Below are 27230 nucleotides of genomic sequence, written 5' to 3'. Positions count from 1 at the left end.
ACGTGCCGTTCATAATCGCAAGCACCACTAAAGGCTTCATGCCCGGGTCAGTATCGGCACCTCTAGTTGGGGCAGCCGATCGTGATTTAAGGTGCCCTTTGCGTACTCATAAACCAGGATCATGACCTCTCTTCCTTTAGAAAAGCCTGAACCCGTTGACGCGGCGATAAATTGAACGACGCCATCTCGGGAAGGCGCGCTCCTCTTGCAGGCCCCCGATCGCCATCGTCATTAACGGCTTCACGCTTCCTCACGTTGGGCGCCATTTGTGAGAGGCATCCCGGCGTGATGTAGTGTCCTGGTCGAACAGCGGGGCGCTAGATGTTATGCGAGATGTTATGTTATGAGAGGGTAGCGAAAAGATGGGTGTCGGAGGAAGGGGGGGGGGGGCGATGGCGTCGCATCTTTTTTTCCCATACGAGCGCGTGCTTTGCGCGATGTGCGGAGCGAATGGTTGGCTGCGGTGGTGCGCGACGTTGGCTGGCCTTTGCACCTCGCCGCGCTGACGATGACGACGAACGGACCAGGAGGCGGTCGTTTCTCATCGGAGCGCAGCGGCCGGCGTCTCTGGCGCGGCTTTTGGAATGAAAGCGGCCCCCCTCCAACAATGCGATACATTGAACCTGCGGAGCGAAAGAAAGGGAAGAATAGAAATGAGAGAGAAAAAAAAAAGAATGGTTCAACCTTACGCTTCGAGTGGCGCCGGCCATGGCGCCCTGGCAGGGGGCACGGGTATAATGTATGCAAATGCTTGTTGTACTCCCGCTGTCGTGACGATGACGACGTGCCAAAGCTAGACCTCATGCCTGGGTCGCGCCGAGAGACAAAATGCCGGCGTACGCTTTTTTTATCTGTACCACGCGCGGTGTTCTCTCTTCAGTTTTGTCCCGTTGAAAGAAACGCCGTGTAGCCTGCGGTGGAAGGCTTGAAAGCTGGCTTGCGAACGCGGGCCTTACGTCTAGGGTGTAGGAGAGAGGAGGGAACGAGGTGGCCACGAGAGAACTTACGGGCGCTTTGGCGCGATCGCAGATTCCATCAATGACGCCAGCCGCGGCCGCTAGGGGTCGCCGGGGGTCTCCCCGCGCGTCGATGTGAAGCATGTGCAACGTATCTAGCCCTCGAGGCAAACTCGAATAGTGGCATTGTTCGTCTGTCTCTCTTCCGATAGGGGGAGCCACGGGTTGTCCGCGGTTATTTACAAAGAGGCGTCAAACAATGGCCGTCGAAGAGAGGACTGGGGGCGGTAGGAAAGGGGGATTCGGAGAGGGAAGTCAGTCGTAGAGGGGAGGTTGGGAAGTAGGGAAGTGTGGTAGATAGGTCGGCAGAGAACCGCTCAGACGTCAAATAATTTCTTTCACTTTTCTTTACATTGTGGTGCAGGGATGCCTTCCGCCATCAGTGGGTCCTGTAACAAAATGCATCATGATCATTATGATTATCGACATGATCATGATTGTACAGTGCAGCAGGAACATCTCTCTAGCGATTTCAAGGGACCGCTGCCGCGCACCTCCCGGTTATGTTCTTCGAGTTATATTGCCCCAAAATACACATGGCTTCAAGAAAGATGCTCACAAAAGCAACTAGGACATTTTTCGTTCTTTGAAGTTCTACGAAATTATTTCCTTCCACAAAAAATTTGGAAAGTTGGCCGCGCAAGCAAGCAGGATCGCCATCGCTTGGTGCCGGTATTTTTCGGTAAGCTTGCTAAGCTTCGGATTGATTACCGCAGCGACTCCTCCTTTCCAACTAGCATTTCGTCCCACCAGTAGGCATCTCTTGTACCTCACTTATTGAATTAATTTCATCCGACGGAATCAGGACATTTACACGTTTCTGGGGTCCCAAACTCAGCTTCCCCTTGACACGTCCTTACTTGCTAGTTGCTTAAACGCGTTAAGAGGCAAAATTTAGGCCACCATAACAAATTTAGCAAACGTTTCTTCACATGAATGTGATTAGTCGCTTCTGTAACGATGGAGAATCAATTCGCCCAACAAGCTCATATGGAACAGGTTAGTTTAATTTTCGTCGCTAAACAAGTAAATGTATACACTCTAAATTATTTTTACGCCCTTTGGTGCTTGATATGTCCTTTAGCCGATAATATCCATAAATATTGCACACACTTCAAGCGCTTGCATGAAGCGGAACATGGAAATTAGGAGGATTAGCGGACAGATTGAATAATCGAATGCTTTAACTTCAAAAAAAAAATTATCATGCCGTAGCGGTGAGCGCCTGATTATGGCCATATGGTATTTTTATAAACACAATTGAATCTCAGCACTGTTTGTCACTCGAGTACTGTTAGCAGTACTAACTTATAGTGCAGTCATACGGGATAAAGAAACTTGCGAAGAGGCTCAGGACCGCGCAACGAGTGGGGAAACGGAAATAAACACGTATGATATTAAAGAGCCAGAAGACGGCAGTACCGACTAGAGCATGCAGGTGCAGTGCACATTCGAATTGTTATTAAGAGGAAGAGACTGCCGTTCCAGAGGTCATTGAATGCGTGTAGTAGATAAAGAGTTGTCCTTTAGTCTAGAGGGATGGGTGACCGAGGGAAGGGAAGCACAGAGAGGGTGGCAGATGATAAAGGGTCGTGATGAGATTAGAAAACTAGCATGCGCTGGAGGCAGTTGCCGATGCCATACGGGATTAACTGGAGGTCACTGGCTTCACTACCCTTCGCCTTGCATGCAGCAGACAGAAAATAGGCTGGCACTCACGATGGTCGTAGTGAAGCCTAAGCAAACGTTTGCAGCCAGTGCTCACTGGGAAATAAAGCTTGTCCGCATTTTTTTTTACTTTCGTCACAAAGCGGCTGCCAGGACTGGGAGTTGAACGCGCAACCTCCTCCTCGGTTGCAAGAAGCCGCAGGAACAAATCCACTGCGACGTTCCGATAGGGTAACACACGGGGACCGAAGGGGTTACCGCCCCGTCCAGAAGGGCGTATACAAGGAATTCTTTTTTTTTTCAACGTCGTCTTTTCTTCGTCACAGAGACCCATTCACGGAGCTGCTCTACGTCGACCCCTTTGATTATCGGGAGCCAAAGAAGGCTCACGGGAGACAGTGAGTTCGAACCGCTCCGATGGCTTGGTTGCTTGTTTATTTGTAAAGCGAGCTTCGTCAGACTGCATGCCACGCCGCACCACTTGCCGGTTCCGCGAATTGGCCACGGGAGGGGAGATCTCTTGTGAATGGTCGCCATATGTCGCTGACGTCACCTCCTCAATACCGAGTGGAGAGGGGTGTTGACCTCTGCGGAGCACCTTTCCGAGTTGGGTCGATTGAAAGGGCGCCGCGGGTAGATGCATAGTGTATAGTTTAAGTGTGCATTTGGACGGTGGAATGTACTGTAGTTGAACGGTGTAGTTGAAACGTATGGTTCCACGCATATTATACTGCGTAGTTGGATAATGTAGCTGAAAGACCAGTCGGTCGCACAAGGAGGTGTGAACGAACCGTGAGCAGGTAATGACAGCTGTTTTATTAGCCCAGTGTATAAGCGGTTAAGCACTTTCTATTATACTAGCGTGACCACAGCAGTGACGAGGCCTCACATAGCTCATTAGGTGAAGTTCATGCTTTTGGAGCTCTTGCTTCAATAAGTTTGTGAATTGGGGGTTGGAATCTTCGAAACCTAACTTATTATCCATAGTTATTATTCTTGTACTTCGTCAACACGTGTTCCTTCATATTTAGCTCTAAAGATTCATCGTGCCAGATGTGTGGCTAGGCTGAGACCACCAAAACCACAAGAAGCAACGCCGAAAGTGTGTCCTTCACAAACAAAAGATTGTACCACCTATCCAAGGAAAAACAAAGCCCACCGGTGTAATTTTGCTGTTGTTGGGAAAGACTAGCTTAGCGTGTCTCCACACCGTACGCCATTCGATCACACGAATTGAGTGTTTGAGTGTTTGGTGACTTCCACGGCCGTCGATAACACGGCCCTTACATCCTGCCTATGTGGTTCCGGCTACAGCAATGACGATGATTGTTTTAAACAAAGGAGAGAGATAATGCGCATGCGCAGCGCACTAGCATACTGTAATTTATCAGCCCTCGTTTCGTCCCTCAGTCCCGAGAAAAAGAAAAATGACGGCTGTCCTTCTCCGACGCGGTAAAGATGGCTCTTTCCGGCTTGTTCGCACGCTTCGCCTCCTAGCGTGTAGAGGCGAAGATACCATCTCTCTACGCCCAGCGAAGAGGATCCGCCCGACTGCTCCGCCCACTCCTACTACCTGTTCCATCCTCACCGGGAACCGCTCATCCGTTTCTCCTTTACGGTTGCCCTTTTGTCTTGTCTAACTGGCTTCTCACACTTCTAACGAGCAAACAATCACACCTGGTCGGCTTTCATCAAAGAAAACATTCCGTCTCTAGACACACACAAAACGGCAAACGCGACTTCCGCTACGAAACCGGAAATTACTTCACACTCATTGGCTGCACTCTTTGGCCTGTTGTCCTTTGCCGTTAATGCGTTTAGTGTAACCGCTTTGCGACGGAAGTTCAGCTTCTACAAATGGTGGACGTGCGATGGCAAGTGCATCATTTCTAAGGACTATCAGCTGGTGAATGCGATTATGTGGTTTTTGTTTTGAAAAAAGTGATCGCTCCGTACAGCAGACGACAAGGTCTGGTGGGTGCACGTGCAAATTCGATGACATGAAGCATAACTGCCGCACAGAGACATCTCGGCGAGCAGACGACAGAGTCGGATGTGTTGAAAAAGCTAGGCAGACGCTGCAGGACGCAATTATTTACCGCGTTGGTGAAAATATATGCTACACGCAAGCTAAATGCAAGGTTGAGAGCAGTCGAAGGCGTGGTTATATCTCCGAAGAGTTATATAAAAAGCCACAGTTTCTTTAACCGACTTCGAGCGGAAGACGTCTGAGTAAGCTGGTCAAAACGGAAGTCCATTCATTCGTGTCCAGCTGCAGTGGTAAAGATATGACATCATGACTCTATGCGTCGATAGAAGCGCTTTAAGCAGGCTGATTGTTTCGGCCGCACTGGGTGCGGTCAAGCCATAATTGCAAATTGAGGAGTTCGCGTCACGCTTTATTGATTGCCTCACCATTGCTGAAAACGGAGGTGTCCGTTTACGGTGAGGTGCAAGCACAAAAACAAATTGAGTAGTCATTCCACTCTGTGAAGGTGGGTGACCAGCGAAGCTGTAGCACATCACACAGGGTTAGACAACTGTAAATGTATTTATTTTCATCATTTTGTAACGGACCAGCCGTTGTTGCTCAGTGGCTGTGGTGTTGGGCTGCTGAGCACCAGGTCGCGGGATCGAATCCCGGCTACGGCGGCCGCATTTCGATGGAGGCGAAATGCGAAAACACCCGTGTACTTAGATTTAGGTGCACGTTAAAGAATCCCAGGTGGTCAAAATTTCCGGAGTCCTCCACTACGGCGTGCCTCATAATCAGAAAGTGGTTTTGGCACGAGGGACGCCTGTACAGCCGAGGAGGTTGCAGTAGCGCTCGCTTGTGCGTGTACAACAGCGGGAGTAATATTATGCGATAACAAATTAGCTATCCGAAATTTTAACAAAGGGAGAATCTCGGAAGAAGCCCTCCACATTCTACTCAAAAACCCTCCCAGGAGGGACATAACATTTATTTGGGTACCGGCCCATGAAGAAGTCCCAGGCAACGAAGGCGCTCACGAGCTCGCCCGAGCACTCTACCACCGGGCAACTCTAGAGCAGCCAGTTCCACGGATAAAAGATAGCATGATCACGTACAGGGAAATTGTCGGTCACTACAAAGCCGAAAGAAGAATCTTTCCGCCTCCGCATCGGTCTCTCTCTCTCTGGAGGACGCTCGCATTTGGCGGCGCCTCCAAGGAAACAATTATACATCACCACATTGGATCTACTTAACACAGACGAGGGACTATAACGACGCCCTCTGCAAAATTTGTAAGCAAAAAGGTACGCTAGACCATATAATATGAGAGTGTGCTGGCTCCCCAGGGGCCAAGGAAAATATTGACAGTAGAGGAGCCTGGGAGGCCTTGCTCCAGAGCGAAGCTGAAGACGACCAGCGTCAAGCATTCAGCCTGGCCGTTGAGGCCGTGGAGACTCACCGTCCTCAACGCGCGGGGACTGCTTCGTCCTCCCCCCCTACCTACGTGTAGGTTAAAAGGCGGGCACCCAAGCTCGGTGGAACAATAAAGTTTTCAATCAATCAATGGCCCTATAATTTCATTGTTTTTTAAATTTTGTAATGGCAGTGACGATAGCTTTGTGATTACTGTAATACACACTGATTGGTTCAATGACAACCTTAGACTGAATCTCGGTCAAAGTTAAATCTATACAAGACCACGGTTGAGTAGTTGAGTGACTCGGATTGGTGTGGCCCTTCAAACCAGACTTTCCTCGTACAAATTGAGCGAACCATGTCTTGTCTGGCCTTGAGATGTTCATTTCAGTCTCCAACTATGGTCACAGGAGTAGTGTCATCACGGTTAACCCAGGCAAAGTGCGTGGTCATGAACTTCTCGATATCACACTTAGGTGTGCCTGGAGATATATGGAAAGTGGATAGCACAGTTCAGTCTTTCGTTTGTATGGCACAGACATTCATCCCCACAGTCGTTGGCATTGTCCATTGCGCGAGCCAAGAGGACAAATGCACATACATTGTGTCCTTTGCGTATATAGCAACACCTCTCGTTCGAGAGTCCATGTGCAGTTCACAAAGGAATTGAACCAGGGCCATGAACTATTGCATTTTTTGCTTGCTTATGGGTATACGAGCCATTACATACAGGGGTCTGAACCATTGCTTCCCTGGGTATGAGCCATTGATCACAGTTTTCGACATGTTGTTCTCTACGTTGTATGCGTGATTAGAAAGAATGTGAGCACTCTTCGCTTCATCTTGCTGGGTGCTTGTAGCCTGTGCCTTACGGGGCTATATCCATTGAATTTTTTGCTTGCTTAGGGGGGTATGAGCCATTGCTGATGATGATAGTTTTTGCTCGCACACATGGAAATTTGACAGAACCCTAGCCATGAAGAGTTTTGCTGTAAAGATGATTCGTTAATTCTTGGTTTTGATGTAACATCTGTTTGTCACTTGCGCAGGCCAAAAATAAAGTAAGCGAGCAATAATAAGATCAAACTATTCGCCTTATTCAAACTTCAAAATGAATATTTGCGAATTACAAAGGAGACGGCGAAGGTCGCTACATCAAGAACTGTTGTCGTCGTTCTTGATAAATGTAGGCACGAACTCTACGCAGGACTTGCCTACAGCCATATAGTAGGAACCAATTCAGCTATATACTACAAGAGGAAAGACAAGTACTTAAACAGTATCTGTGAAAATAAATGCAACGACGTGAACTTCCAAAGCAGGCCCACGACCAGTCATAAAGCAAAAAAAAAATTGAAACAGAAATATGGACAGATTCGCAGCGCGAAGTATTCGCAGGAGAGATCGTTGTGACAGAAAATAGAAGAAAAAGGAAGTAGTCAAAGTTGTAATCGTTTTTGTATCTGACAGGACATTGCGATACACCGTGTCCCACCGCTGCTGCATTTTTTTTTCTCTCTCGTCGCCGTTTACTGCTAATTCATGCTCGTGCGGTGGCGAGCTTCACGTCGCGCACGAATCCATTTCCGGCCGAAGCCGCAGTCGCCGTGCACTGCGTGCAGCTGGCCTTTACGGGTCTCGGCGATCGCTTCTCTCCCTCGGGGAAGCGGGCCTCGCGATAAGGATAGGCGCATCTTCTCAAAAGCGCGCGCGTCGCGTGAAGTCAGCCGTGTCAACGCATGCATGCGTGCGTGCGTGCTTGCACGCGTTCGCGTGCGCTGCCGCTGCTTCCTCCGGGATGCCACCGAATCAATGCGTGCGCTCCTTGCTCAGCCCGCAGCGGAACTCCGCCTACTCGCTGGTCGCGACCTCGCGGGTCTTCGAAAGCACCTGCGGCACCGCCGAAAATTGGCCCGGTGACCTCCTGCGAGTCCGAACGTGGGCCACGCAAATTGACAACGGGATGGCCGCGGGCCCGTTGCTTTCTTCGGGAAGGCCCGCGTCGCTTTGAGAGTAAAACGGAAGCGATTACCTTCCCCCGACATCCGGTGTCGTCCCGCGAGCGAAGGGCATTGCAGGGAAGACGACGTGATGGGAAAATGACACCTTTTTTATTTTGTTGTTACTACTGGGGAAATAAAAGGAATCTAGATATGCTCGGGCTGGTTGGTGAAACAATCTTCATTAAGCAAGGAAAGTATTATATTGTTGCTTTAGAATGTCGCGTTCTTTCCCTCCTCTTGAATTCCGCGCAAAATAAGGCTTTTTTTCTTTAAGAGAGTGAGAGAGAGAGAGAGAAAGAAGTTGTTCGGGCTGGAATACAGCGTCGGTTACTTGTCCCTTGACTCGCGAACACTTAGTATTAGAAGTTCAATTACATTCTGCGACTTTGCGGGCCGAAAATGTGCTCTGATTACGAGTACGCTGTAGTATATGGGGCATCCGAATGTTGATCGCTTGGTGTTCCTCAAGGTGTTGCTGAACCTAAGTGCACCAACGTTTTTGCGTATCGCGGGGACCGAAATGTTGCCGCTGAGGTCGACGTAGTAGCATCGGACGCGTGTATAGCATTACACAATTGTGCACATAGATTACGCAGAAGGACAAATTTTTTGCACTTAATGTCTGCATGTCGGCATTACGACAGAAAACGAAAATTCATGCGCTTTAATGCTCCAATGTAACTGACGGGCTAATATGCAGTGTTATAAAAACAACTTGATTAGTTTTATTACCTGGGCTTCGTTAACTTCCAACCAAGACACAGTACATGAGCATTAAAAAAGAAAGGTTATGTGCGCTTTCATCGAATCAGTGACCTCGCGGTCAGCACTCACAAGAACGCGGTTAGCAATGCTAAACTTGTGAAAGCTACGAGGACCGTCGAAGCTATCGAGGACAACATTACTGTGTACAACGAACCAGGTGAATGGAAACGAACGTACATGCAGAATGTCGCAGCACTCGGTCCACCATACCAGGTGACGACGTGTCTACAAGCGCCACTAACACGCGTTGCGTAATCCGTCACCTGTCGAAGGAATATAATCGATGTACTTTCACTCTCATACGCGACACGTGGGACCGAAAAAAAAAAGCCTGGAGCAAAAGAACAGAGGGAAATAGAGGTGAGGAGGAAATGAAAAGGGCTCGAGCAGGCCGAGCGGGGTAGGTCGTCGCCGAAAGTTTTGAACCCGTGGGCACCCAGCACCGCGGGCTTCCCAGGAATGCGTGTTCGGGCCATTGGTCCCGTTCCGAACCCTCCCATTCCACGAACAAGAGTTCCTTTGGCTTCGCTCTATCTTTTTTTTTCTCAGCGTCGAGCGTTGCAGAATGACGCGGTGCCCCCGCGACAATAAAAGGTCTCGGGGTCGTGAAAGCCCAGTGGCCATTTGTGCCTCCGAGAAACTTTTGGCGCGCGCAGTTTATGCCTGAGTGACTTCTTGTGGTGGCAGCCTTTACTGGAACAAACGGCTTTAGTCTCTGCGACAGCGACCGGGTATGCTGGGTTTCAACACAACAAAGAGTATTCGCCTCTCCGTAAACTTATAGGGAGGTTTTAACGTGTTAGAATTCACGGGTTGTTACAGTTCACAGAAGTCCCAGAATCCCCACCAGCACTGGTGGTCCAGTGCTGCGACTCTGGCATAAACTGGAGCACACGGATCTTTTCGAGAGCTCAACGGAACACCGCATTGCAGGAGCAAACCATTATTCAGAACAGGTCACTTACCCATGTGAAAAAAAAAAACGAGAATTAACGTTTCTGGACATGCACAGGTCCTTACGAATCGGGCTTCGGGACCTGTAGAGATTTCAGAACATTAAATATTATTGTTTGACGATTAACGTTGCGTTGTAGAGATTCCGAAAAAGCATCATTGTTTGTTTTATGGCATTGGTCAGTGGCGTTTTCTTCTAATGAAGTACACTGTGACGATCGTGTTCTACGTATATATCTGTTCGTTCAAAGGAGGAGGCAGCAACGATATTTTGCGTATAGTAGTCTTCTGTTGAAAACTCTGCACGCAGACATTTTATGCCTATTCTCACCTCTCCATGTTCATTCCATCTTGCAAATATGTATCGTCATGCTACCTGTTGCTCAGAAAACAATTATGAACATACAACACCTGGTCTTTTCGGAAATGCGTCACAATTCTTGATACTTTGCTCTAATACGTGGTGGCGCTGCATGCATTCACACGTGAGCCAAGTTTTCTAAAGTCCCAGCCAACGGATAAACCATTTCAAGTGCACACCAATTTTTTGTCTTTTTTTTTCGTTGCAATGACAGTAAAGGATAATAAAGTGGTTACCTTGCGAGCGTGACTGCTCTGTCACCTAAGCAGCAGGCTCTGTTCGACGGTATAGTCCGATTAAGATCCGCACGTCCATCCATAACCGAGTGTGGACATCCTCGAGATCTTCAAAAAAGTTTTAAAAGGAGCGTCCCAACTAGGATATCCGCTGGATATTCGTTATACAGATGGCAAAAGCACCATGAAAAGACAGAATTGAGATTTATGCTCATCTTGCACGCCGAAGTCGGATATATGATCCGGTGTATGCGATATCGTAATATTTTTCCAGAAAAACAGAAATTCTTGTTTCCTGAGCAGGACTCAGGATTCTGCTGGTGCTGTACATGCGTTTAGTTGCGTTTGTCTGCCGCAAGTTGATTTTAAGTGCTGCAAAATATTTCGACGCAGAAGAAGATCTGCATTAAAACGCAAGTAGTTTGTTTCAATTGCCGCAACTCAGCTTCAAGTGCTAAAACTAGAGGGATAAAGAGATACATTTTTTATGAAAGGAAAGCTGAGAAGTCGGCCTCCATCAGAGTTCGGACCTGCTAATCAGTGCTACAATGAAGAGAAGGAGAAGGGCGAGGAGGACGCAACCAATGGGCAGACCTAGCCTTGTGGGGGTGTGCCAGCGGTTGCTCGTTCGAAACATCTTTTACCGTGCGGCGGTAACACGGTATGCCCATGGGTATGCATGTATGCTTATGGGTAAGCAGTTCATCCCAGCATACAGTTCCCTCCGTATGCGATGTGGCTATCAATTGAATTACGTGATTGGTAAAGTTTAGCGTTACTTGCTAAAGTTCGGCACTCGATGATTATGTAAGGTTTATTAAAAAATACTTTCGGAGTAAGCTAAGCACCTTTCTCGTGAAAATTAAGTTTCCTTGCAGGCAGACCAATTTCTCCACGGTAGCGGACGTCGATATTTCGTGTTTCTGTCCGTCAAGTAGACTTTGGGTTCTCTCCGCAAACTCTGGGCATTCTAGAAAGTAATGTTTTATGCCACAGTGGGCTAAACAGAACAAACACGTTCGTAAGAGCCACAGTCCTATCTTGTGTCGCCATGCCAGCGTTCTCGCTGACAGGGTGTGAACATGGGATAATGAGGGTGCTACCGTGTAGCTAAGTCTCTTGGTCACGCAGGTCTGATATGATGGAGGCGCCAAGGAATGAAAGTGCCTCAGAATGATCGTCTTAGATGCCCGCTGGACACGTCGTGGTACTCTCACCATTGAGCTTAGACCTTGGCGCACAAGAACGTGAGCAGCATAATTTCCGGACATGCCCACGTGTGATTGAAACCGCTGAAATAATATGGCGAAATCCTAAACTGCATAGATGCTCGATATTGCATAAGCACCGCTGCAGGCAGATGTCCTGCAGGAATCCTCGCTGGAGTACCTGGCATGCAACCATTACGTCTGATAATATCGCTGCTGGTTGTACTGCACAAGAATCAAGTTTCTGCAAGGCAGCTTCAGTTGCTGCAATAAAGTGATACATTAAAGGCCACGACTTGCGTTCAGCCTTCATGGTCTGTGTTTAAGCAACGACGTAGGTTTTTCGTTAGAGCTTTATCACCTTTATTGATTTATTCGTTTATATATGCGGACTATAGATTTCGTAATGTTCAAATGTCCGCTCATGATCTAAAAACGGAACAAGACTCGTTCTCGTGCATGTATCGTTTTATTATTATTTTGACTTCTCCTGAGTAGCATTTCGAACATCGTGTTTGAGTGCAAAATGAGAAGTTTGTTTTTTACACTTTAATGGAAAATTTTACATTTTGATGATACGAGTTCGACAATTCCACTTCCAGCTTCTTTGAAAGTGCACGTTTCTGTGCTATGCATCAACGACAAAAATGAAGCTAGTCAGATAAATAGTGTGTAAGAACAAGTAACAGCAAATATGAACCACCTCTCTCTGTGTCTTCTGTTCGTTATTCTTTTGTCATACACGCTGTTGTTGTCCATATTCAACCATGTTCAAATTTACACTTTATATGACACTAGTCTGAGCTTCATGTTGAGATCTTACGTTACGCTAGCGTTATGCTGACGTTATTTGTGACGCGCTAAAATAAGCTGTTTCCAGTAATGCAGTTACTAACATTTTTTTGCCGTTAGATAGCATGTTCTTGCAAGGGAAGTAAACTACGTGTGTAGAATCACATATTTCAGTGTCAGTTTGTCATAGTAACAAGCATTATAGCCTGCACTGCTGCTGCGCCATTAAAATCCCAAATAATAATAATTATAAATCCGGCGTCGGAGTCTTCGGATTTGTTCGTGAGCGAAAGTTTCCGTATATATTTAGGTATATGTATGTGCCAGGGCATCTTATTCGCACTCGACTGCTTGGCCTTAGATGTAGCACAAGATGAATGTATTCCGTGTCTTGTGGCTTTTCGGGCAAGAGAAGAGATCAGTTCCGCCATTCTTTTGCCCACTGCTCATTTTGAGTGCTGTTCAACATCGTCGAAACGTCTTTTATACTTAGCCCCGTTCACGGTCGACTGCGTACGTGAGATTCCGGAACTACGCGGTTAAAACTATTTAGAAATGATTCTATGTGATTCAGCGAAACCCGTCTATCGCGGACTCATCAAAAAAGTTTTTACGCAAGCAAGAATTATGAAAAGGCCTGCAACAACTTCCAAAGCGCGCTGCCGAAATATGCCTGCTTACATGCCTGCCTTTTGTAATCGAAGCGAGCGCATCGTGCACGTCATTTTTGAACGCGAGCAACGTTAAGGGCCCCGTGGATAATCTATCGTGGAAACCCCCTCTATCGCGGAATAATCAAGTGAGTTTTCACGCATGTAACATCCTCTGGGCTGAAATTATCCACCATACGGTGGCCTCACAGCATGCAGGGTTATCTGACTGAGCTAGCTTGGATGCTTGGTTGCCATAGTCAGAACTTCCAATCCTTGAGGCAAACTAGTAAGCAAACAAAAAAGCAAGCAAACGAGCAAGCAAGCAAGTGAACAAACAAAGAAACAAACAAACAAACAAGCATGCAGACATACAGTACACAAACAAACAAACAAACAAACGAGGAAGCAATCAAGAAAGGAAGTAGGCAAACAAACGAAGAAAGCAAACGAGCAAACAAGCAAACGAGCAAACAAGCAAGCAAAAAAGCAAGCAAAAGTGCAAAGAAACGTGCAAGCAGACAAGCAAACCAAGCAACGCAAAGTAGAGCAAAGTAGAGCAGAGTAGGGCAGAGCAAAGTAAAGCAAAGGAAAGCAGAGCAGAGCAGAGTAGAGCAGTGCAAAGTAAAGCAAAGGAAAGCAGAGCAGAGCAGAGCAGAGCAGAACAAAGCAGAGTAGAGCAGAGCAAAGCAAAGCAAAGAAAAAAAAACAAAGCAGATAAGAGCAGAGCAAAGCAGAGCAGAACAAAGCGAAACAGACAATAGAAGAAGAAACAAAGCAAAGCAAGTAAAGCAAACAAAACAATACAAAGCAAAGCAAAACAAGCAAGGAAGCAAGCAAAAGATCATGCAAACAAACAAATAATTTGTCCGCACAAGCGCGAAGAAGTCAACTGGCGATGTGTCAACCACGTGGTCAGAATCATCCAACAACAGTCCCCATTGGCAAACTCGCGCCATAGCCGTTCTGGCGCAAGTTGAAGAAGAAGAAGAAGAATACTGGAAGGTGATGTTGATCGTCGCACTGCTCCTGGTCATCCTGCAGGGGGCCTCCTCGGAAGTTGCACGTGAGGTCAACATGAGTGCCACGACCAACTCGACCAGCCTGGTTGGCTGGGTGGGAGAGCCCGCACAGCTCACCTACAACATCAGCACCCGAGTCGGCATCATAGTCGAGTGCACCAGGAACGCCGACCACGTCACCTCGTACTACGTTCTGGTGCGTACACTCAGGTCGCTAAACACTCGTTAAACCAACCCTTCGCACCTTGCCCGGAACCTTGTACCGAGGTTAGCCGAGTGTATGATAACCTCGGGAACAACCGTTCACATTTCGAAAAAGAAAAACTCCGTAAAACAATCATGTTTAATGGGCATTTAAAATAAAAATGGAAGCACGAAGTTAAGCATGATCGGATGCCTGATCGAAGATGGCGCTGCAAAAAGCGAATAAAATATTCATGTTTTGTAGCGTGATACGCGCATGGGAGAGTCTGCCTATATACTAGAACTCTCCAGACCATTTATGTTATTACATCTCAATGACGGTGGATGCCCACGTCGGATAGAGGGCGTACCATTTCGTGCCCTGCGCTCCTAAGTTTATAATTTTGCTGTGAGCTTGCATATCTCTGAAAATTATAGTTTGTGGTAATTTGAAATGCTTTCTTATTATTCTGCTAGAGCAAAAGGAAAATAAATCTAAAGAAAGTCCAGCGTACCACAAGTTCTGGTAAGCGCCAGAGATTGCGAGAAATTTGAATTGGCCCCAGTTTAATTTAATTTAACTGTTTGGAAACTCGTGGTACATTCGACTGGTTCTTAACGCGCTCCACCTCGGTTTGGAGCGATGCGGAGTCCTCTCGAGATTGGAGCAGGATAAAACCTACCCCAACCGAATGTGCACTCATGTCCAAACATGCTTCAAGAGCAATTGGAGTAGCCACGTGATCGAGTTTCTGTCGGATCTTGGTCGCGCCCCGAGCTCAAACGCAAGAGCGCCTCCCAGCGCTCTGAGGTGGAGCACGACGCCTTCAAGGTATCCGTCGAACGTGTACCGAGCGCTCGATTATCTCTAGCCGAGTAGAAAACGCACCACGAGAGCATTCTGTAGATAGTTCGAACCAGTGGAATCTACCATAAGGTAGTCACCATAACCGTACAAGTCTTCACCATTCATTATCTAAATTAGGAGAATTGACGCGCGAAAAGATGCAGGACCAGGCAGACACGGATGCGGCAGTGGCAACAACAACAACAAGCAATCTGTCCTCGTCGTCGCAGTCTTCCTTTTGCCATTTAACTGTAATCGTCATGAAACCCAACTTTCAAGCTTACGATCCTTACTTGTTCATAATTTGTCTCTTCATAAGTAATTGAGCCAGTATTCATCGCTATATATTTTGACAGAAGCAGGAGTCTTATGAGTACGTGCCAGTGGTTTTAGTGTTTTGCGAACAGCGCAAAATAAAGGACCAGGCAAGGCAGACATGGGAATCGAAGTGCAGCACCTGCAAGGCGCTGGCTGCCTCAACGTTTAATTTCGAGAAATCGCCAGAGTCAGACTCGAACCAAGAAGTCGACAGGGAATGATGCTGATGATGATGGTGGTGGTGAGTATATGCACATGATATGGTGACGTATTTTCATATATCTCACAAAGTGACGAATATTTGCGAAATATATATAAATATATGAACAAATAAACACAAATAAGTTGTGCCTCAGAGAGCCTCAAAGAAGGTAACGATAGCCGACGATAATAGTGGTGATTGGTATATACAAATGACAATGGTGATGTTGCACGCATCGCTCTCACAGAATAACGAATGCGCGACGTAAAAATATGAAGCTAGTAGGAGTAAGCTTTTAAATAATGGTCCCCTTTCTTATGCCAGAATCCTATTTTAGGCTGTAGACATTTTAGTATAATTATCGACTGTAGCATCCTTATTTATATTCAAATAAGCGTCGAATGAATATTTTGTTTTCGATTCTTTAATTTCGCTCTTGGTCATAGTTGCGCTTTGTTTTATCTGCCGTTCGCCAATGTTTAGTCTGTCCTTTATCTATTTGCTTACTCGCTTACAAACAACAGCAATGGACAGCCGGAACATCGCTTTTGGCATATAAGTGAACCACAATGGCGTGCATGCTCTAATTATCTCCTGGCATGTTCAAATGTGCCATCGAAGTTGTTCTGTCTAGGGGCCCCCAAAGCAAGCTGCAGCGCTTTGTCGTTAAAGAAATCCGCGAGGAATGACTTTTCCACCCAAACTGTTGGACAGGTTGTGCTGTAATACCGTGCAGAGGTGTCACTCTGAGGTCAGTTTGAATTACCCCTGTTCTGTTTCAGTACCTGTCTGCTTTGTCCAAGAATACGAGTGCAGGTCCGCGAATGAGCTTCGTTTTCTGTTTTGAACCAACTCTGAACAACTCATGGAAGAAATCCCAAGCAGCTTGCAAGGATTACGGGCTTTATTCACAAAGTGACCTGCACTGTAAGCGCCAAACCGCAATTGGTCCTTTTCCGCGGCGATCGTCTCGTAATACCGTGATCACCGTGATATAACGACGTCATTGGCAGGAAGTCATTGTCCAAAAGTTATTGGCTGAAATTTATCGCCGGGAATTCAATCACCAACCAGTTAAAATTGCATTCTTACCTTTATCTTCCTTGTATCTCTTACGCAAGAGGGTTTCCCCATTGGCTGAAATTTGATCTCCTGCCCCTCATGGGCGAGCCGTCATAGGTCAAATTTCGGTCGTTGAGACAGCACTCTTACCCAAGAGGTGCAAGAAAAGCGGGGGGTCACAGAAAGAAGAAGACTTCAAGTTCATCTCTCACGTCAAATAAGTTTCATCAATAAAGGCCCAGTTTCTTGGCTCTGATGAAGACTCAGCACAATTGGCGCCAACTTTAGGCGCGTTGTCGCACTACGCCCACCAAGAAAATGCTTAGCGTCCCACAAGAAAACCGAGTTCCTCGCAAGAGTTACTTGGCATGTTGATTTTTCTTCTCGGACAGCACAATCCGAGAACGCATCGTTCTGCAGACCGATTTTACAGGCCGCTTTAGAGTGTTTGAGCTTGATGCTGGCGCACAGCAGAAGAAAATGCTTGCAACTTCTCTTCGTCTTCAAAAATGTTATGGTATTGTGATTTCTGAAAAGACAAAAACAGAGAATAATTCGTTAGGCACCCAACGATGGACGAAGTCTTTGAATGTATAACTAGCGAGCTTTCACTCACTTTATAGAAACGCATTGATTTTACGCATTCATTCACATTCGTATCAATTGGAAAGGAATGAAAGCAAAACAAAAGACAATAGGAAGAGTGACATGCAATGGGATCCAAACGCACAATCTACGCTCGACGAGCTGGGTGCTTCGTCGGCTGAGCCACGGCATTGACGGTCTCTTGCTCCACTTTTCTGACTTTTCATGTACCGTTGTTATCAGAAGTTTTAAGGTAACTAGACAATTCAGTGAAATAATCATCCGGCTGTGAAACCATTCACTGTTGAAAATCCTTAATGCCGAGAAACGCAGTGAAGCTGCGCGGCAGGGTATCAGGCGCTCTTCTAGAGCCTCGCAACCAGTAACGCAGCAACGTAGCCATCTGGTGGCACATCGGGCACGTGCAAGTGTATTTACAGTAAACGTCATCATCATCATCATCATCATCAGCCTATCATACCTATTGCGAGACGAAGGCCTCTCCCAGCGATCGTCAATTACTCTGGCCTTGCGCTAGCTCATTTATTTATTTATTTATTTATTGTACCCTCAAAGCATACAAGCATTATAGAGGGGAGGGGGTCAATCATTCAACATAAGTTCAGTTATTTGCACATACACAATCAAAAATTTCAAAAAATGGGAATGAATGTAATTTCTAATAACAAAAATTCACACTGTCATGCACGGCTTGTACAATGATTACGACAAGAACAAACCATTGCAACCGATTGAGACACTAAAGATGAAGTTTCCAACAACATAGAGAAGAAAAAAAATGTTGGAATGCGTTAAATTTCGCTGGAAAGAGCTTCACGAAAATGGTCACAGTTGGTAATGTTAACTAATGAGGCGGGAAGATTGTTCCAGTCGAGGCTGGTTTTGGGCAGGAAAGAGTGCGAGTATGTTGCCGAGTTTTGGTGAGGGACATGGACTTTATGGTTGTGATCAAGTCGAGATGAAACAAAATTAGGCGGTTTAATCAGACGGGTCCTAAGAACATGATTATGATGATAGATCTTATGAAACAATGCAAGTCGAGATAGTTTCCGTCTATTTGCAAGTGGGGGCAGATTAAGTATCGATTTCATGTTAGTTACGCTCGAAGTTCGATGATAGTTACTTAGGATAAAAGGTGCTGAGTGATTCTGCATTGCCTCCAAGTTATTGGTAAGAGTTGCAAGGCCAGGGTCCCAGATTGATGAAAGGTATGTCTGCGAATTTCCAAATTTCATAACACCACCGAATTCTATACTGTCCTCGATGGCAGAGAACGATAAATGTAAGCGCTCTAATCAGTTCATAGGTTCGAGAGAGATTGAAAGATATACACTCACACTTCTTCCTGCGAAGCAGTACACTGTACTCGTAGGGGGTGCCGAGGCCATAGCAGTAGTTCAGGCCGTAGCCGATGAGACCGTGACCGAAACCGTAGTGGCTGACTCCGTAGCCATAGGCCGGGGCCGCGTGGGCAACGGTGGCCGCAACTGGGGCGTGGTGGGTGGTGGTGGCCACTAATGGGGCAGCGGCGTAAGTGGCCCCACCTGGGGCAGCCGTGTAGGTAGCGAATGGCGCAGCGACAGACGTGGCCACACCTGGGGCAGCAGCGTAGTTAGCGAATGGCGCAGCGACAGAAGTGGCAACAGTAGTGGCGTGGTAGGTGGCGACGGCTGGAACGGTGTGAGTAACGGTGGCAATGACTGGACTGTTGCCAGAGTACCCGGGGTAGCGAAGGATGTAGCCATAGCCGGTACCATAGCCGCTGTCGAGGTCGTTGCCGGTGTCGACAGCGAAAGCACTGGCGGTGAGAGCCAAGAGGACGCAGGCGCGGATCTGCGTAGCCCAGCCAAACGCACTTTCTTTGATGTTGCTCTTTTCATGAAACACCCCTAGCTACAGATCACGGCGAACAATATAAAGCACGAAGAATCCATAGTAGCTCCAACTCTAACTTAGAGTGGAGAGTACATTTAGTCCTGTTTTAACTTTCTCCAGAGTTCTCCGAGCTCGCGCTACTATGCATTTTCACAGCTGAATCAATAACAAATCTAGTTAGCAAATGTAACGACACCTGGCCATAGACAAATTTATCTCCATTTAAAGAAATCTGCCATATTTTGCTTTCATGTTAACGTTTCCTTAGGTTCCTTTGTGTTGATATCAAGCGAAAAAGCTTGTGGAATGCCGATTGTGCCTATTTATAACTTGTTCGTTTAAGTCACCTGCACTGGCGGCAGAGCCATTAGTAGAAAGACGAACTTAGCTGCGTATGATGGCGGCAGCCTTGCACTTCCTCGAAAATTTCATCGCTATGTGGATAGAATGTGATCACCCTCATTATTGGCTGTGCTATTTATGCCGTCTAATCTTACATTTGTGAATATCTTCCGTCGGGTAGCAGCGTTAATTCCATAAATGCCCTACTTTTCAATTATCTGCCGCAATGTCATTATTATCGTCAGCAACAGCATCGTCATAATAATCCTATCGTGGTCAACTACAGGTCGATGGCTTCTCCTAGAGGTCTATTGCCCTTGTTTTCTGTCAGGCTACTGCATCCGGCAAATCTTGTAATCTGATCCCTCCCATTAGTGCTTTGCTGCCGTATGCTGCACTTCTAATTCATTGGCATCCATTCTACTACTCCAATATGCGCAGCTGCATAACCTACCCCAATTCTCCCTTAGAATTTCAACGAATATACGCGAGCTTCTTAGCTGGCTGTTAGTACCAACCCGAGAAGTTCGCTACGCTTGCAAAAGAGGGCTTTCAAGCACCGCCGAATATTGCGTTCCATGGCAATTTAGTTGACTGCCTGTCGAGTAAGGGTAAATTAAATCGTGTTTATTGTTTATAGAAATAATTCCGTGCTTGCAAAGTTGAATGAATGAGCCAGCGGGTACGATACCATTACGGCTTCGAACTAGAATGACTTATCAGAAAAAGGTGTGCATACACTTCCTCCGAGTCGTTCGTCCGTTTGATTGTCTACAGGGAGAAGTACGGACCAGGTAGGCTTACCATGGTGACTTCAGTGCTGCTGTTGAACAAACTGCTGGTCGAACTTGTTGTCGGGTGCCCTTTTATAGAGAGGGCTCTTGGAAAACCTCCAAAACAAGGTGGAGGCCAATGAGTAGTAACACCGCGAATTTGAGTGATCTTTGTAATTCTCCACACCCCCGTAAGCGAGTAATGTCTGAGCATTTGGAACTGTAATCAAGCACTGCATCCCAAACTTGGCGGGCATGCCAGTGAGGGATTTCAGCGGAGAAACCAGCAGGTAAGAGGGACACACGCTCTGCCGTGAATTGCCCAACAACGCGAACCGAAGCAGCACTGGGGCGAGATAAAAGTGGAAAGGAATGGATGTCACGAAAAGCTTACAAAGTGGCACCCTTGAGACGCTTCATATTGGAGGAAATGATTGCGTATGGAGGTCAGCTGGCGCTGCTGCCTCGAGGCAATGCCGTTAGATTGATCGTTCACTTGCGAGGCACTTTCAACCGAGCATGTCCTATCCCAATGCATGGAAGCGGACAAAAAGCATTACTTGGCAAACATCGAACAGGGATTGATGATCTGTGACGCACGGAATCCCCTGAGCTTGAGAGCAGACACTTTAATTGATGCCATAAATTTTCGTAAACATTTGTCCAGAATCGCATTACTAACAAACAAACCAATAGACGACTAGAAACCTGACCCTCACGCTGCATCACAATGTTGCGAACAGCACCTTTGGAGATATATGTCGTACACCGATGCACTTCGTGTTGTCGATAAATTCCACTTCGCCCTGCCATCTGCTAGCTGCCTGGTTAGCTCAAATGGTCGAGCGGCTGCCCCGGAAAGGCGGTGGACCTGGATTCGAGTCCCGGACCAGGACGAATTTTTCTTCAACTGTGAGGCTTTTCTTTCGAGGAACCCGTATGGGTTTTCTTTGTAGCAAACGCTACGAATGGGTGGATGTCTGATTTTCCCTTTATTAATTACTTCTCTTCACCCTGCGAGATTCCGCAGAACTGTTATGTCAAACTGATGTACTGCACACCGCTGTCATATATGTCAATAATTTGGGAGTCAGGCTTTCGCAAAATTCACGTAAAGCTATCTAGGTATTTCACATAGCTTCAAACCAACGCAGCATGTTCCTCTAGACGATCTATCAGATACAGTTTGTAAAAGTCGATATATCTGTTTATCAGAGTTACGGTGCTCAAACAAGACTGCCTTTTAGAAGAAGCTTAATTTATCTCGAAGTAATGCACACCAAATTTGATGGTATCGGATAAATCATTTTGTTAAGTTTCCACTGAAGAAATATCGTTGTTGCATCCTTTAGTGGTGAAAGTTCAAACCACGGACTGATGTTAGCCAATAGTAATTTAGGCATAAGTATTCTATATAAAATTTGGCCAAAATTTCGAAAATACCAAACGGAAGAGAATAACCAAGGTTCGTGCTCCCTAACAGAGGAATTATCAACATAAATCAAAATTCAGCACGCCGCATCTCAGGCAAATGAAACGTGCGAAAATAATCCCCGCATTAGATTATGACAATAATTTGTGAGCATGATATTTGCAAAACACGCGAACAATGTAGCAATTTGACATAGTCTGCAAATTGAAATACTATATTTGTCCAGTTAAGACGATCTAACAGATGCACTCTAAAGTATTATGATATGCATTGTTCGTGCAGGGAGCTGCATGCTTTGAGCTGCAGTTGTGAATCGATAGCGTTATAGGCGGACATCGCAGGCTTTGTAGGTATCCATCTGACGAAAAATGTGGGCCGATCCCGAAAGCCGAGCAGTCTAACGCGGCGTCTCAAGGCACCAGTTGTCACGAGGAAAGAATGGAAGAAATTAGCCCGTGACGCTCGCGTCGTACGTTTCAAGGATACTTTGACACGGCAGAATCATACGTGCGATCGTGGCCTACATTTAAGAGCATTGGACTGCTGTGCTGGAATGCTGAGGTTCAATCCCATCATCGGTCAGGCATATCTTATATAACATTATAGGCAGAGCTTACTCACTTTGGGGCTATATATGTAACAGGAAACTCGACGCATATAAAGAGTGCGCGATCACATCACAGTGTGCGGGAAATCGCAAAAGTGATACGAGGTATTGTGACGTCACGTTCATAAGTGAGAGTGCGAGGTCAAGCGTGACGCATCCGCGCACAGCTCTCGATACGTCCCAATCATCACAATTTAAGCTTGCTACAGCATCATGCTTAGGTAGCGCTAAGATCTAGCCTGGCTTTGTCAAAATAAGTTTTCGGCAATTCTTGAAGGGCGCAGGGTGGCCTAACTCCAAATTAAGCCTCCAGTTGCTACATGAAACTGTTTCTCCATTTCTCGTGTGTTTGAATAGAGCAATGGGAGTTGAACATGGGAAAAAGCTTCCTGTTAACGGAAACAGCCAGTGCCCCTGCAAAACGCACAGACTCGCATGACGAATGACTGAAGCTGCATGTATAAAGATTGCCGCAATAGCAGTTCCTGAGAAAGTGATATGGAGTACGTATGATGGCAGGGCTTTAACCCATCATCATCATCATCATCATCATCTTGATTACGCCCACTGCAGGGCAAAGGCCTCTCCCATACTTCTCCAACTACCCTGGTCATGTACTAATGATGGCCATGTTGTCCCTGCAAACTTCTTAATCTCATCCGCCCGCATAACTTTCTGCCGTCCCCTGCTACGCTTCCCTTCCCTTGGAATCTAGTCCGTAACCCTTAATGACCATCCGTTATCTTCCCTCCTCACTACTTGTCCTGCTCATGCCCATTTCTTTTTCTTGATTTCTATTAAGATGTCATTAACTCGCGTTTGTTCCCCCACCCAATCTGCCCTTGTCTTATCCCTTAATGTTACACCTATCATTCTTTTCACAGCTCGTTGCGTCGTCCTCAATTTAAGTAGAACCCTCAATTTAAGTAGAACTTTAACGAATGTCCTTACAAAAATCCTAAATGTTTACAGTTTAGGTGCATTTGCTATAGCGCGACTGCCCTCTTTGCAAATGATGTATTCTTGGACTGCCTTTGTAGTTTCAAGCAGCGAGTAGCCCAATACTAAATTCAACATACTTAAATGCCATGTCAGGCACTATTCGCGGATCTAAGTATCGGCTTTTGTTGCTGGGTCACGAAGCTCTAAAAACGGGGATTCGATTGATCATGAACTGTGACTTTTTTCACATTTCGCTATGTTAGCTTAAGACGTAACTCATTGTTAGAAATCATTGGACTCAAGAATCGGTTGGTTTTTATAATATCACTAGTAGTGCTATATCAGTAAACAACCGTTTTATTGGACAGAAATACAGATAACTATCGCTTATTCTAGCTAATTGATGTAATAATAAAGCGGACTTCATTTTCCTGGCGCATATCTGGTAAAATGAGATCCTATTCGAGGTGAGAATGTGGCGTTGACTGATAATTATCTTAAAGAAAAGCTTAACCCATAGATAAAAGGCAGGAAACAGGGTGGGACAAGAAGAGCAGTTTTTGTTACAAAGCCGCAACACCTTTACGATGAGGATCAACTTTCCTTTGCATTGAAACAGTCCATGATAAGAGACGTCTTTCAAATGGATTCACGATAAGTCATTTATTTTCACTCTCTGTGCCTGTGCCTCATCTTGGTGAACTGTTTCTTGAATACTTCAATTCTGTTGTACTGGTCAATAGTCTGCGTTTAGGTTTATAATCATGCGTACCGTGCGTTACACTGTGAAAGAGAACGCTTGCGTGTACTAGGTACGCGAATTTCTTCTGACAAGCGCACAATCGTGGCACTTCGGGAGGCTTGTGATTGGCCACACTGGCACATTTCTACTCTCCTGTGCAATTCACAGCTTAATATTTAAGTCAGCGTTTGCAGCTAGAGCGTCAGCAAAGTGAGAGCCACACATTATACAACGTTGCTTTTAACAGTTTTTAAGTGTTCTCTTATCTGAACTGTACACGTACAGTCTATAGTTGTTATGCTGGAGTTTCTAGAAACGATATTTGCTTCGTACTACTTTTATTAGTAATCTACCTGTACGCGACTAGGATGATTACATGGATCCGGGACAATTCTTAATGGCTAGGGCCAAGATGTGCAGGCGATGGATTTAGTGTTACATCTTGACATATTAAAATTAAGTAAAAGAACACCACAGGTTCCCGGCGAGGAGACGGTGCGGCTGAACCGCTCCATCAGCATCGGCTCGCTTAAGTTCCGCGACGCTGGTTTGTACACGTGCGAGGCCCGAGAGCCCGTGCCGGGAGGCGGTGAACCCGTGGTCGTGAACGTGTCGTGGACCCTGACCGTGGAGCGGCGTCCCCCCGCTTGCCTCGTCAACGAGTCGTGCACCGAGGTCCAGGGTCACAGCTGCTGGAGGGACCTGTGCACATGCCGCTCCTCGGACATGAGCTTCTTCTCCAAGAGGGGACACCGGCGGTGCCGCATCGCCGGAGCGCTAAGCCTAACCGCCAGGGTCACTGCGCTTCCCCGCTCAGCGGTGAGCCCGTAGTGGTCGACTACCACGGGTCCACGGCCCGTCTGTTTCAATCGTGTAGCACGATGCCACAAAGAAAACCCGTACGCTTTTTTTTTCGTCTAAGCTTAGTGCTGCGCATTCGGATGGATGACAATCGTTCCCTTTCGTGAACCTTCATCCACCTTGCGGGATTTCGCGGTAATTATCAGCTAGATCCATTTTTTTTTTGAATTTATGCCATCCCAGTCATTGACTTGGTCGTCGCTCAAAAACTCTTACCACTGTGATCGGCCACTTGGCACCGATTCCGGAACCGGTTGCTTCCAGTGGGGGGAGCACCCGCCTGACACAAATTTCATTGTAAGAGGAAGAGGGCATGTCTCCCCAGCTTTGAAGGCCCAATACCCCCTAACCAATGGTGAATTTAGCAAGTGTTTCAAAACAAATTAACTACGCCAGGGCGAAGTGAGGCCTCACTCGTGCCTCCTCACTAAAAATACCTTTCGAAAGTCTCTGCCACTTGGAACAGCTGAGGCTAACCAAAGTATTGAATGACTCCGATACATACCTAAGAGGTAATTATCGTCCCTCCCTTATTACGATCGACATGCAACTGGCCCAAACCCACCATTGTAAAAGTTCTTGGTTTGCTTCTTGTCGTTGAGGTGACGTATGCATCCTCTCATATTTCATACGCCGACTTTCAAAGACCGCCTAAGCGACACACCCTGAAATACGCCAACCCTTTGGCTCCCTTATATCTGCCGGAAATGAGGCTTTAAAATTACCCGTTTGAATAGTTGTTGGCTTTAATGCTAATTGAAAGTTGACGTGTCACAGGGGTACAAAAAGAAGGGGTAAATTCGCAGTTCTTGCCATCTTTTGTGTCCTCGGTGGATTTGCTATGATGCATTACGCACTTTTTAGCCTGTAGAATTGCCTTGGAAACCAGAGCTTTGTTAAATAAAGATATTAAAATTTAGCAGAGAAAGTGTAACCTGAGCTTGCGCTGGCAGATTACATATACAAGAGCCCTTGCTTAGACGCTGTACGTGGCTTCCACAGTGACTGACATGCTGACATTTTTGCGCGCGTTACTCTCATTGCAGAGACCTAAGGTGCGTCCTGCACGATGCGTGGCTGCACCCATTCGTATAAATATATTATGTTACTATATGCTTACGACATTCGCCAGGAAGGAAGTGCAACATGCGATAGTAAACAGGATTTTCTGAAGGCTAATTAAGCAGAAAGTTTCTTATATGCAATATGAGCAGAAAAGTAGGTAAATATATTAATACATGCATATCAAACTGTGAGGAGTCCTACTCTGTAACGGTACAGGCTAAAGAACTTGAATTCCTTGAAAATTTCTCGTAGCAGACGGAGCTATATGTAGTTCAGGTTTCCGTTTCGTCCATTTCCCTATGAGCCGGGCAGTCGTCACGATCTTGTTGGGCTTGCCATTCAAGCACGTTTTGGCAGCAATTAATGTTTACCGCCTTAATTTTGTACTTGAGAGAGATGAAACAATGCCGATGTGCTGGCGCCATCTCTGCTATATTACTAAAACAAGGCGACATTAGGAGCATAGCCTTTGATATTGAGCAATTGGGCAACGCATTCTCGGATTCGCTGCGCATACAGATTGGCCCAGATTTCGAGTTTGTACACGTTTTTTTAACATATGCAGGGCAGCGACTTGTTCACGAACTTGCAACTTTCCTGTCCTGGTGTAATGTCACCACTCTGCACCCCCCCCCCCCCCCCCCCTCCACGCCCCGATATCTTTCACCAAAGCTAAGCATAACCGAAGAAGCGTTACTGTGTCACGCTTCCGCGTGTTGACGCAGTTCGATCTGCTCGAGATCAGCTACTACCTGGTCACGTACGGCGACACCGTCGTCAGGTGGTACAGCGATCGGGAGCGCGGCGGCCGGTCCATCGCCAAGGTCATGGTCGACTCTCCGCGCCGACAGTTCAGTGGCGCCATCTACCTGCGTCGGCGGGAGTTCACACACGGCGGCACCGTCAACGTGACCGCGGTGCTGTCCGGCACGCCGACGTCGAAGTTGGTGCAGATCGACGTGCCCAAGAGCACATACCAGATCGGCGACGTCTGTGAGGAGGACGCCGACTGCAGTAACGCCCAAGGGTTCTGCATGAAGGTAAAAACACGTGGTTCACAAGACCCTGTCGCTGTTTACAAAGAGGGACCCTGTACGGTTGCCGGCTTTGCACGTGACGCGTTTAATTCTACGGGCGATTGAAAGACAACGGCACACGGCAGCACTGACAAAAAGAAACATAGCAAATAAATGAAAATAAAAAAAAGAAAACAGAATCAAGGAGATTTTTGTCACTTTTACACTGCAGGTAGGCAAAACATTACAACCAAATTTTGCCGTAAGATATAAGAATAATTATGCATATTA

General features: G+C 46.5%; 1 protein-coding gene across 5 annotated transcripts in view; it reads left to right on the top strand.

Moving 5' to 3' along the window:
* LOC135907341 (uncharacterized) overlaps positions 1-27230 on the top strand; it is a 118143-nt gene that overhangs the window by 79111 nt on the left and 11802 nt on the right. For 3 of the 5 annotated variants that reach the window (XM_070527912.1, XM_070527913.1, XM_065439027.1), the window contains exons 3-5: positions 14089-14262; positions 24475-24816; positions 26649-26963. In XM_070527912.1, coding sequence (XP_070384013.1) covers positions 14089-14262; positions 24475-24816; positions 26649-26963 — 831 coding nt within the window. Of the gene's footprint in view, positions 1-14039; positions 14263-24474; positions 24817-26648; positions 26964-27230 lie in introns of those variants that run through there. The other 2 variants (XM_065439025.1, XM_065439024.1) reach the window with 1 other exon arrangement.

Source organism: Dermacentor albipictus, chromosome 10 (genome assembly GCF_038994185.2).
Source record: "Dermacentor albipictus isolate Rhodes 1998 colony chromosome 10, USDA_Dalb.pri_finalv2, whole genome shotgun sequence".
In the NCBI taxonomy this organism is placed as follows: Eukaryota; Metazoa; Arthropoda; class Arachnida; order Ixodida; family Ixodidae; genus Dermacentor; species Dermacentor albipictus.
The sequence above is the reverse complement of the archived record's forward strand: the minus strand, read 5'-3'. Positions and strand labels throughout refer to the sequence as shown.